The sequence below is a fragment of the Malaya genurostris genome, chromosome 2, assembly GCF_030247185.1.
Source record: "Malaya genurostris strain Urasoe2022 chromosome 2, Malgen_1.1, whole genome shotgun sequence".
Classification (NCBI taxonomy): domain Eukaryota; kingdom Metazoa; phylum Arthropoda; class Insecta; order Diptera; family Culicidae; genus Malaya; species Malaya genurostris.
In genome coordinates this window covers 103,301,327-103,314,648 of record NC_080571.1, presented here as the reverse complement: position 1 = coordinate 103,314,648, position 13,322 = coordinate 103,301,327, and the positions used below count along the sequence as shown (strand labels likewise).

General features: G+C 36.3%; 1 protein-coding gene across 1 annotated transcript in view; it reads left to right on the top strand.

The window, feature by feature from the left end:
- The first annotated feature begins 5,206 nt into the window (after positions 1 to 5,206).
- LOC131427080 (uncharacterized) overlaps positions 5,207 to 13,322 on the top strand; it is a 33,942-nt gene continuing 25,826 nt past the window's right edge. Inside the window, exon 1 of the mRNA XM_058589993.1 lies at positions 5,207 to 5,544. Within this exon, the coding sequence (XP_058445976.1) occupies positions 5,524 to 5,544 (21 nt within the window). The 5' untranslated portion in view covers positions 5,207 to 5,523. The remainder of the gene's footprint in view (positions 5,545 to 13,322) is intronic.

The following is a 13,322-nucleotide window of genomic DNA, read 5'->3' as shown; positions in this document are numbered from 1 at the left end:
TCTTGAGGTCTGAGAACAGGAAAAAGTCACTGGGGGCCAAATCTGGAGAATACGGTGGATGAGGGAGCAATTCGAAGCCCAATTCGTTCAATTTCAGCATGGTTTTTATCGACTTGTGACACGGTGCATTGTCTTGATGAAACAAAACTTTTTTCTTCTTCAAATGAGGCCGTTTTTTTTTTTAAATTTCGTCCTTCAAACGCTCTAATAACGCTATATAATAGTCACTGTTGATGGTTTTTCCCTTTTAAAGGTAGTCGATGAAAATTATACCATGCGAATCCCAAAATACAGACGCCATAACCTTACCGGCCGATTGTTGAGTCTTTCCACGCTTTGGGTTCGGTTCATCGCGTGCAGTCCACTCAGCTGACTGTCAATTGGACTCCGGAGTGAAGTGATGGAGCCATGTTTCGTCCATTGTTATATATCGACGAAAAAAATCGGTTTTATTTCGATATAACAGCTCCAAACACTGCTCAGAATCATCAATTCGTTGTTGTTTTTGATCGATTGTGAGCTCACGCGGCACCCATTTTGCACAAAGCTTTCTCATATCCAAATATTCGTGAATAATATGTCCAACACGTTCCTTTGATATCTTTAGGGTGTCAGCTATCTCGATCAACTTCACTTTACGGTCATTGAAAATCATTTTGTGGATTTTTTTCACGTTTTCATCGGTAACAGCCTCTTTTGGACGTCCACTGCGTTCATCGTCTTCGGTGCTCATATGACCAGTACGAAATTTTGCAAACCACTTACGAATTGTTGCTTCGCCCGATGCAGAGTCTGGATAACACTTATCAAGCCATTTTTTGGTATCGGCGGCACTTTTTTTCATCAAAAAGTAGTGTTTCATCAACACACGAAATTCATTTTTTTCCATTTTTTTCACAATAACAAAAGTAGCTTCACTCAAAATGCAATATCTCACAAACTAATAATCAGACAGCTGTTTTCTCTGTACGCTAACTTTTCTCAGAAATGGCAGAACCGATTACTGCGGATCAATGTTATAGATCAAATGGCTGACGTTTTTGGTTCTGGAGATATGATCGTAGAAGTGACGTAACCGAGAAATCGCACTTTTTTCTATACGTTCATTTTTTTTTTAGATTTCTATGATCACTGATGTCTTTTTTAAGCGTTTTTTTGTCGTATCGCGTAAAACAAAACAAGCAAAAAAGAAACCGTGTTACTTCGGAAATCCGCATAATAAAAACCGCGTAGCTTCGGATATCCGCGTAAAAAACGCAAAACTAAAGAAATTTTTGTTTTTGATGCCGAATGTCTTCAAAATGCATGAAACGTCCAAATCTTGTGTGATCTAAAAATAAATATTTTTTTGAAAAAGATGAGTGTCTGAAAGTTGACATCAAATTTTTTTCGGAATAATACAAGATCTCGACGTTTCATGCATTTCTAAGACAAAACAAGAAAGCCGGATAACTTTGATCATTCCCAAGATGAGACTGTGAGAGTGACAAGAGAAAATGGCGCATTCAGTTCGCTTTTACATCTCAACCAAGTCAGTCGATAAAACAAAACCGCTTACGTTCGGTACGGGAGACACCAAGTACAGTATTGTGTAGTGAACAATAGAACGACCTCGAAAATAAGTGAACCAAACGAACAAAAGCTACCGCAGGTACGAAAGAATACAATGATTGTTGACTTCAGGCAGTGCAAAATTCGACCTTCGATACGAGAACTTGAAGGTTCGCTTAAAGAGCAAATGCATCTTGGCATTAAACGTGTGCATTTACTTCAATGCAATAAGGCGAATAATGTTGTTTACATCCAGTTTTATAAAGAGTTGGATGCAATTCAATTCGCAAAAAATAATAACAATGTGCACTATGTGGAGCACGAGAACATTAAGTACAACATTCCAGTATATATGGAAGATAGTGCTATAGAAGTGCGTGTGCATGATCTTCCCTCAAGCGCCACCGATTCATAAAAACTATGTCCCAATACGGAGAGATTCTCTCTATCGAAAAAAAAGTGGAAGATTTTTTTCCCCGGTATTCTAAATGGCGTACGTTTATTACGCATACACTTGAAGAGGCCTATACCTTCTTATGTGATTTTCGGTCAAGATACAAGAATTCCGTGCAAATCACTTGTTACCTATGACAATCAGATGGCCACATGCCAATATTGCCAAAAAGCTGTTCACTACGGTAAGCCACGTGATAAACTGAACAAGGAGACAACTACACCAAAGGACTACGGTGCTTCTTTCACACCAACCCCAAGCAACCCCAGTATACCTGTGACAGCCACCAACAACAGTGAAGCATCCCATTCAACGAAACCATCCAACGTATCCCCTATAGAACAAAGTAAACCAGCTGCAGTTAACAACTTACCATCCACCCAACCAGCAACTGCAAACAATGTATAACAAGACGCATCTACAGCAACTAGCAACGAAATCAACAACAATACCACCGAAGCGGCAATGGATGACGAGACGAACCACGAACAAACTGCCCTCAATCCTCGCAGGAGGGAAATGGAAGCTCCTCTCCCTCTAGAAAAAGGGAGAACGAGATCCAATACAAAAAAAATTATCTAAAAATTCAGCTCAATCGGCCACGTAAAGCTTGTACGCAAATATGCCTGAATAAAAAAAAAATTAATAAAAAGAGAATGGCATTATAACATCACTAGGAGGATTTAGAACAGGTTTTCATTTCTTCGATAGTACTACTAACAAACTATGTTTCACTTTTCCAAATGAAATTTGTATAAGCCATTTAAAAATCATCAACTTAGTCCACTTTACATATAACTACTTAACTGCTGACATTCCATACATTGTCGCAATTCGATGCCATCGTACCTAATATGGTCGCTTCAGTATATCTATTCCACATTTGTTTATTTATTTATTTTAATAGATTCTTGAAGAAGAAATTCAAAAAACTGTATTCACAGTAAAAACGGATCAGGGTCATGCGCCGAAAGCCATTTCGCCGAAAGCTGTTTCGCCGAAAGCCGATTCGTCGAAAGGGTCATTTCGCCGATTCTTGTAATTGTCTTAAACCCGTAATGGGAATCGATTTAAAAAAAGACAAATTAAAGATGATATCGTTAACGCCCGTTTTGTTGACCTACATATGTACTTCTTGAAAAAAGATTGATTCATGAACCTCATAACGGAGTTCCCAAAGAAACTTGTTGACTATTACCCACTAATGATCAAAGCAATTCCATAGGTATCTACCAAGCAAATGTATGTGGTATTTTCCGTTTACTAAAAAATATATATATAATGCGGCTTCGCCACATCGATTTGATTCGTGTACTGTTCGACCTCGCTATCGCTCGTTCGGACCTAACTAAAGCAAAGAAACCTAGCTTTGAGCAGACCGGGCAAACGAGGCGGTTACAGGTTTGTATGCAATAGGCCGCCGCTTCCGACGGCGGGTCGGTATATCTCGAAAACATAACATTTTCTTAAAAATTCATTAACTTTATATTCATTAAAAAAAGTTCGAATATTGAACCACTTCCTTAATAAAACAACAGATGCAATAAGCAAGCCGAAACGTCCTTTTCATACAAGCACGTGTACAAAACATTGTTTCATAATTTTACTTTAAATTTATACTGTTAAAATACTTTCATAATGCGGCCCCAGAGCTTTTTCCAGCAGAAATATTTTATAATCCAGTGAAATTTTTCACTCCACGCTACTTAGGGACCCATTTATTCACCAAGTAGACCAAAATTTGGTAACTAACCTTTATCTAGAAATGTAGCCATGAATTATTATTGTTTTAAATAATGAAATTATCGAACCCCCCTCCCCTTCATAAGCAAACATGCGCTTTCATTCACCGGCACTGGAGACTCCTAGATTTACAGATTGAAATGTAAACGAAAATTCTTGCTAATCATCAGCTGTTGAAACGCAAACGACGACTAAAGAGAAATTCTTGAAGTAGTGTCTCTAAATTGACAGAAAATCTCAACCTATCAGATCGAAGTCTCCGTCGAACACAGAAGGCGTGCGAAGAGAGCTGAGGCTGTGAGGTTGAAGAATATTGTATTGACCAACGACGAATGATCACTGAACAATTCTGCCTGTTTACGAACGACGAAGTTTGGTTACCAGAAAAATCACGAACCTGTGCTGATGTGCTGACAGCCACCAAGCGACAGAAACCAAGAGATCGTTCGGGCCGGAATCGATCCGTGATGACCGGAATCCGCTGGGTTTTGTTCCTGAAAATATCACAGATAAAAATATTTTGTGAATTTACATCTATTTTCATGCACATATTTGGAGCAGGCAATTAAACATAAAATTACTTCACAATTCTGTACGTTTCAATACAATTTAATCACAAAACTAAGAGTTAATAGAAAGATACAGTTATATTCATTTAAAATTCAATGCAATTCAATTCATTTTTGCATCGATGATGGGTTTCAATGAAATATTCGATTCAATCCATGTCTATTCCATGCCAATACTGATTTACATGTCATGTAAAGTTCATTATTTCTTTCTGTGATGAAGATTGACGAAAACATATATCGGGTACAGAACGTTATCAAACTGTTGACACGACGTCATTTTGATTCCTGATTTTCCAACAGGACTCGGTACCGACTTACAAAGCGCCGACTCACAAGTGATCAAACTCAAAGGTGAAAAAATTGTACTTGACTAATTTCGTGAATTTTCTAAAAGCTATTTATTTGTAAAATTGAATGAATTAGAAACATGGTAAATAGTACCTTCACGCGTGAACGATTATTGGCGGAAAATTCATGGATTTCATTTATCACTGATAACTAAAATAAATTGTATGTAATTATGTAATGTCCTTTTTAAGAGAAAAGAAGATTCAAATTAAACTGGGTTCGCTCAACGTGTCGGAAAACGTTCACACCTATTTACCGATTCTATCATTAGTCGACTGTAACTGTTACCATTTTCTAGCAATTGTTCTACCGAAAGTAACTATCAATCACATATCTGAAGTTGCTGTTGCGATAAGATATGAAACTGATCACGTATCAACAGCAAATGTTTCATTCATAGCACATGGCAACTCTGTCAGGTATTGGCCATGCATAGACAATTTTCCGTAAGACCCGCGTGCATAGTGCCAAGTCGATCGATTCAAGCATGAGCTCGAATCAAAAAGAGAAAGACACGCCGCTCACACCGGGGGCAGAAAAAAACACGCCTGGATCAAAACACCTCAGTATAAGACCCACGCGTTGCGGGTTACAGCTGCTTATTTGTTTTCGGAGTGTCTCATCGAACGGACCAATATCTTGGCGTGCAGTGAACTGCTATAAACGATAAACGATAAACGATACTTTCACTATCGACCGACTGACTCGCTCGGAACGCACCCATCGATCCATGAAACGTTATTCTCAAGGATAAATAGTTTGGTCGGGTTCGTCGCGTGTGGTTTAGGTGGAGCGTAGATTTTTATCTGGAACAGTGTCAGTGGACTCCAGTCACCGAGATCAGGAGAACAAATTATGAAGAGTTTATTATTGCTGGTAGGTGATCCTTTTGAAGATTATAACTAAATGGAATAATTTTGTTTGTGCCAAAAAAAAGTGATCCTTCAAAATCAGAATTCAACTCAAGTGATTTATAACTTAACATTTTCAACATTTCCGCGACTGCCTTCAAACATGAAAAGTGTTTTATTATTCAACATGTCACGTAGATTGCCTTACCTGTAAATCAACTGTAGCGCAACAGGGCGAAGAAAAGCAAAAGATTGTGAATAATCTCAAGGATAAATTGCCGCCCTGTGATCGCTGATTACCAGCTAATGAAAAAAATGTATTACTGGCGGAACCAGTCCGACTAGTTATGATTTCGTCAGCAACATTTACTTGAAGGAAACTAGCATGGCTTCTGCAATCCTGCGACTACTGTATTTGGATAATGCAATCAGAAAGGGACAAGTTTTACCACACATGTATCAGTCAACTGTAGCAAAAGTAGGTCAGATCAATATCAACTTGTCCAAAGAAAGTAGATAAAACGTTCCAAAATTGAAGGCTGGTTTATGCCTTTACTATAACGAGAATAGGAATGTGTGAAATAACTTGAAATTTATTTTCAATATCAATATCTTTTCGTATTATTGTAGTAATTTAACTTTCTGCACTTTTTCTGGAACAGAATATACTCTATTACGCTGTGATAACATACCCTATTTCAATCGATCTAGTACTCTGAGTTGCACTGGAAACCGCACCCAAGTGTAATTTTGCCGTCAATCTGCCGTCAACCGATAAAGGACCTCTAGACGAGTTTTACACACATCGGAGAAGGTTGCCATAAACATTGTTATTACTATTAGAATAATCAGCAGTAGGTTTTTAAATCACACATGGGTAAATTTCTCGCGTTCTTTTTTGTAATAGCAACCAAAAAACGATCTGTCAACACTCACTTTGGAAAAAAATGTGGTTCTTCTTCCAATGCAGAATGATGCTGATAGATAGTTTATGACTCGTAATACAGAAAACACATGATTTAAAGTTATGTTACACAAAAATGAAAATATTTGATGTGCTTACTTCTTTTTTCATGCACATGTTTGAAACAGGAGATTGAATATTTACAGTTTTGTAGAATTTATTGTTTATTGCAATATAAATAAAATTTAAATTGTTAAGATTTAAGTTGGGTGTTCAGAAGGGTGGGATAAGGTTGCATGGGAGAGAGATGAAAAGGTTCATTTTCTCGCTCCACTAAACTTTTTGTATTCCTTTTGGGTCTTATAAAAACTATATAAAATTTTAGCTCGGTGAAACTAATGAAATTAACTTTTTACGAAAAAAATCGGCTCAGTGCCTATGGTAATTTCGTAGAAAATTTAACGAGGAAGAAGACCTTCCAAGATTACAAAACAATCCGACATTTGTAGAAAAAGTTATGGCTTGTCACTTAAAAAGAATCTTCATACTAAGCTTAGTAACTATTGCGAAGACACTAAACAATTCAGTTCAACCGTTATAAGAGAATAAAAGGCAGGAAAATTATATTACGACCACTAGCAGCAGTGGTGCTAGATATATTAAGGAATGAGCTATTGTTCGGAACTTGTGTCGGTTTTTCTGTAATAGTTTTTTCTACCAATGGCGGTTTTGCGATTTTCGAAGGTTTTCTTCCTCGTTAAATTTCCTACGAAAATAACAAATGTACTAATTTTTGGAACTTAAAGGGTGATATCCAGCCAATTTATTGTTTGCGTAAATAATCAGTTTCCTCACATTGAATCCCATACAAACTTCAAATTTTGGGCGCAAAAATATACACAGAAAAAAAAAGAATTTTACATGTGACATAAACCTACAAACGATATAATTCATAACTACTTGATTTTTCAAATGACGCAATATTCCCCGCGTACAGAATTTTACACGTGACACACTCAGAGTATAAGATGGATTGTGTCAAACACTGTCGAATGCTTATATCATGTTTGTAGCTCTAACAAATTGATGAGTAGTTGAATATTTAAGGTAAAATCCAAACTGTTCTGGTGAAAATATAGAATTCTTATTTAAAAAGAGACATCATTCTTACTAATATTTTATTTTCAAATTTTCCAGAAAGTTAATTAATAGAAGAAAATAAACTAATTGATCGATAACTGGAGGTTTTCAATCAGATTTGAGGATAGGAATTACTTTTACGTTTTCCCATCTCTCAATGAGTAAGCTAATGAAAAACAAGGAAAGATTTTTCATAAAAATAAAACGATTCCATCATTACCAGGAGCCTTCATGTTTTTAAGTTTCCTAATGATTGACTTAAATTTATTAAAATTCGGCTCAATAATGTGATTTTGTAACAATACTTGAGTTGAAATGTAATCAATTTCATGGTTTTTTTTTTCTTGTAAATAATTAACTAAGGATTTCATAGCAGGATTTTGAGAACGTTGATATTGTCTTCGACGAAAATTCTTCAACCGAATATTCATCTGAAGATTGTCGTCGATGGTACGAGCATTGAATTTAATTTGTGCCGCGGGGACTGAAATATTCTATTTTCAATTATGTAATGATTCAAGTGATATATATTTTTACCTCTGATCTCTCAAACCTACCGTTTGGTCGTCCGGAATTCTTATTCTATGGCAATACAAGTCTTTTGGTCTTGGATTGGAACCTGTAGTCGCTTACAAAGAAGCGTAAATATTTTCATCTTTCCGCATAAGCTTCTTTTCAGTCGATAAAACAAAACCGCTTACGTTCGGGACGGAAGTAACAAAGTACAGTATTGTGTAGTGAACAATAGAACGACCTCGAAATTAGTGAACCAAACGAACAAAAGCTACCGCCGATACGAAAGAGTACAACTGTTGTTGACTTCAGGCAGTGCAAAATTCGATCTTCGATACGAGAACTTGAAGGTTTTCTTATGGAGTAAATGCATCTTGACATTAAACGTGTGCATTTACTTCAGTGCAATAAGACAAATAATGTTGTCTACATCCAGTTTTATAAAGAGTTGGATGCAATTCAATTTGCAAAAGACGATAACAATGTGCACTATGTGGAGCACGAAAACATTTGGTACAACATTCCAGTATATATGGAAGATGGAAAGTGCGTATGCATGATCTTCCCTCAAGCGTCATCGACCCTTATATTCGCGAAACTATGTCCCAATACGGAGAGATTCTGTCTATCGAAGAAGAAAAGTGGAAGAACTTTTTCCCCGGTATTCTAAATGGCGTACGTTTGTGTCATTTAGAGGTTAGCCAAATTTTGTGCTTGGGCACATAACCGTTTTTATTATTTTTACGTTTCGTCTTGACTCATCAGTGCAGAGCAGTTCAAATTGAACTGCTTAGTGCTAAACTCGGCAGTTCAATTTGAACCGCTAAGCAGACGTAAAGTCTCTGTTACTTACAGAACACTTTTTGTACGTTTGTAACTTTCGGTCTGGATACAAGAATCCCGTGCTAATCACTTGTTACCTATGACAATCGAATGGACACATGTCAATATTGCCAAAGTTTATCAATAGCATTCTAAGCAGCCCTTTTTTAAACTAATTATCCACACTTGAAAGTTCGCTTGACGCAACCGAACCAACTTTTAAGCTGCTTCTAGAATACAATGTTCAGCTTCTATGCAACGAGAAAGTTCACGCGGAACTTGTTCTGTACTTCGAACTGTCAAAAATTGCCACGTGTTTTCTTAAGCAGCTAGAAGGTTCACGCGGAACTTGTTATGTATTTTCAAGTTCTCCAAAGGTCCGCGTGTTCTTTTAAATATCAAGAAAGTGGACATTTTAAGTAATTGTGGAAAAAAAAGCTTAAAAAGCTCACTAACCTTAATTTTGTATTGATAAACTTAACTTAACAAAGTATTCTGAACAGTCCGTTTTTAGGAATTACTACTTCACTCAATGCAACAGAACAAACTTTGAAGCAGTTCCTTGTGCAGCTTTTAAGCAGCGAGAAATTTTTTTCTGAATTTTTTTTTTAAATATTCAAGTTGCCAAAAAGTTCCGTACTGAAATATTCAAGTTGCAAAAAGTTGCATACCTTAGAACTCTAATAAAGTAGATATTTTTCAGGTACTGTGTAACTTTTGGTTGCTTGGAGAGACGACGCTTTAATTTTAATTTTATATTGGTCGTACCAAATTGTTCATTCTTCACAGAATATGAAATATAAAATGGTAGTTTCAATCCGGTATGGTAATCATCTTGAACATTGATATCTAATTGCCACTTATTGTGTGCGCTTAGTCTAATTTAAATCATTAGAAAGTAAAATGCAAGCAAAATCTCTGAGTTTGACCTTAGTGCTTCTACAGCACAATTTTTTCATAGATTCATTCAAAAATTTTCTAATTAGTGAAACTCGCGCCCACGATGGCCAATACTATCCATCTGAATCTATTGAACAAAATTCATTAACTGGTATACGATACCATAACTCTGTCTCCTATCTAAAGTGGTATTTCTATAACAGTCATATGCATTCGGTCGTTGAGTCATTTAGCAAGCAATAATTTTGTTACCCAATTAAGCACGTGGCTCGAAACGAAGAATCACATGGATCAAGAATGCATATGAAATCTCCACACAAAACAACTCTTGCGCCCCAAGCTATTTTTTCAATGATCTAGTATTCTTTCCTTCTCGTTGCGCGCCAAACACCTATCGATGATCTAGCAAGCATAGGCGACTTTTTAAACGGAAAATTCCATTCTCCATACAAAACAACTTTATGGATTTTTTTAACTACATTACAAATTCAGACGAGTCATGATCTATGCAGTACCAAATTGGTCAAGATGTTATTTTACCATGAACAAAGCGCTTTACAGGATTCTGAATAAAATTCAAAAAATGGTTTTGAATGAAGCGTCCTCCCTGATTTAGTACAAATGAGGTGCACACACTCACAAATATTAGAATATCACATAGTAATATAGGCAAATTTCGATTAAATCGATACAATCTTTAGTCTAATCGATTCGCTATTTGTATTAGTTTATAAATTTCTTTCTTCCATTTCAAATGCCAAGTAGATTTCAAATTTCCGTCACAACAAAAATGCGGAGACAAATGTTGTCAATCGGCGTCATCTTAAGTGAAGTGACGCCAACCAGAAGGAAGAAGAAGAAGAAGAAAAGTAATAATCAACCCAAGCAACCAAAAGTTCCACAATTACTTAAAGCGATCACTTTCTTGACGGGAAACCAAATCAGTCCCTTTTATCTGAACTTTTGGTTAGTTGGGAAATCTTGTAAAGAATATGGCTAAAATGTCACTACTGAACACCCAGCTTAAATCTTAACAATGTAGAACTAACTCATAATCTAATAAATAATAGTATTGGATACGATTGAAAATGGGAAATTATATTATCTTCATCGTAAGCCGCATCAAATGATGTGGATAACTTTTTCCGGTTCATTATTCGAGCCCTACAGCAAAAGTGAGATCCACTTTCTCCGGTCAATGCATCTATAAACCTTGGGTTGTTTCACTCAACAAGTCCTGATGCAAATTCAAAAGCCATCGAACATCTGAGAAGCTTTTGTTCGATTTATTTATTACTATTTAAGCTTCAAATTGCAAGCGGCGTGTTGGATCTGAGTCAACTAAGAGTGCCGGAAAACACTTATATTTGGCATTAGGATTGATCCAAAGCAATATTCAATTGTGTTGCCGGTTTAATCGATGATGGAACAATCCGAGCATCAAAGTGTTGCTTGTGTGGCAGATGATGCAAATTCAATAAAAGCGTTTGTTCATTCATTTGCTGGAAATGTTTCACTTTTTTTTCACTATCATTTTCCTCTAATCAAGCCAAATATGTATTCTAGCTTTGGTAAACAAATAAAACTCCATATGGTTTCCATTTTCGCGCAACTAATTATTATAATATTATGCAATCAATCGGTGTATCTTAAACGCTTTCGCTTTCCCGATCCAGCCAATAAAGTTTCACTTTCTAATTAAGTCTGCTTGTTTTGCATCCAAACACACCCAGCAAGATGAACACCAAGGAAAATATAAACGAGATTTTTCTCTGGCACCATAACAGTAATAAAACATTCAAACTAGTTCCTGAACAACCCAAGGTTACCGCACCGGAACATCTTCGTTGGGCTGCGAATCCATCCGAGCCAACCAACTTTGCGTGCTGTAGGTTCAGGTATTACTAATGAGCTTAATGCAGAGATCGAGAGATAACAACTTCAAGTTTACGGTCTCTAGCGTCTTGATGGTGGAGTTTGCAGCCAAGGCAATTCTCCTCATTCCGTTTGATCCATAACGTGTTGCAAATAAGATTAAGTTATCCGCGAAAATCGGTAATGTTCCATGTCGGACTCGATTAGTTAATCGGTACCGGCTTGTTACGATTGATATAAACCATGCAGTTATCTAATTGGTTAGAAACGGAGTGAGGATTTAGTGATTCGAAAACATTTCTTTGTCACCATTGTTATATTTATGCTCAACAGAGCGTGATTTTACACGCCGGTTTTATATCAATAACGACCGATACACGAGACAATTTTATTGTCAATATAAAAAGTATTGGTTATATCTTTGATCGTGTAATGTAAATGTCTCTAATCGCTTGGGTTTCTCTAAAAGTAAAGAAATAAGTTAGTATATTAATCGGAATGCGATCGTGATGTCAGATCTCAACTAATAAATTCTTTGCGTACCCAAGGTAGACTATCCAATATCCCAGTTCGAGACATTCTTGCTTGTCGTGACCTTTCATACATGAAACTTATTTATCATTTCATAAAGAAAACTGGAGTTTCAATTTAATAAAGGCCCCTTTCAAGACTTAGTTCTGATCCCAGCTGCGTCCATGAGTTCAACCAATAGCTAAATTAGAATAAAAATAATGTAATGATACAAACAAACTCGAAACAGTTTATGAAATTATTAACAAAATGTCTGAAAATAACAGCTTATTTTATAATTTATAGAAGTTAATCGTTTGGTTCAAATAATATTTCCGAGTAGATTTCATAATTAATGACGAGTTACCTAAGATGATATTTAAGTAATAAGAGAACATGTTTTAATAAATGCAAAACGTTGTGACTATGTTAGAATTAAATTAGGATAAGAATATTATGTAAAAGTGATGCTACGGCGAAGAAAAACTTATGTAAACTGCCTTAAGAAATAAACGTACTTATGAAAAAAAAAAATTAATCGGAATGCTGAATTGAAGCTGTATCGACAATACATTAGATTGGCGATAATGTTGTCACGCGTTTTAAAGCCTATTCGCACTATTCCGGGACTATCCAGGACGTTTTTTCCTCATCGGTGAATAGCGTTTTATGGTGTTTTGATTTGTGGCTTCCGATGGTTAAAAAATGAACCCGGTGTTCGTTCCAAAAGGCGACATGGTAAACAGGAGCTTTATCGGTATTTTAGGGAAGTATTTATGGAACAAAAAAAGTGCTATCCGAAGCCAAATATTGCATTTCAATAAAATGGACCTCTAGACACCGCCATGCCTCAGAAAAACAATTACCCGTACCTATAGAGAAATGCATTCAGGCTACATTGTTAGGACCTGCCGAGCGATCAAGAATCGAGAGGAGACCATAATAGCAGCAAGTAAAAACTCTTGAATAAAAAAAACTACAAGGATCAGTCCCATGGGGTTGTTCGAGCTATTAAAAAGCGACATGGTAAACAGGAGCTTTATCGGTATTTTAGGGAAGTATTTATGGAACAAAAAAAGTGCTATCCGAAGCCAAATATTGCATTTCAATAAAATGGACCTCTAGACACCGCCATGCCT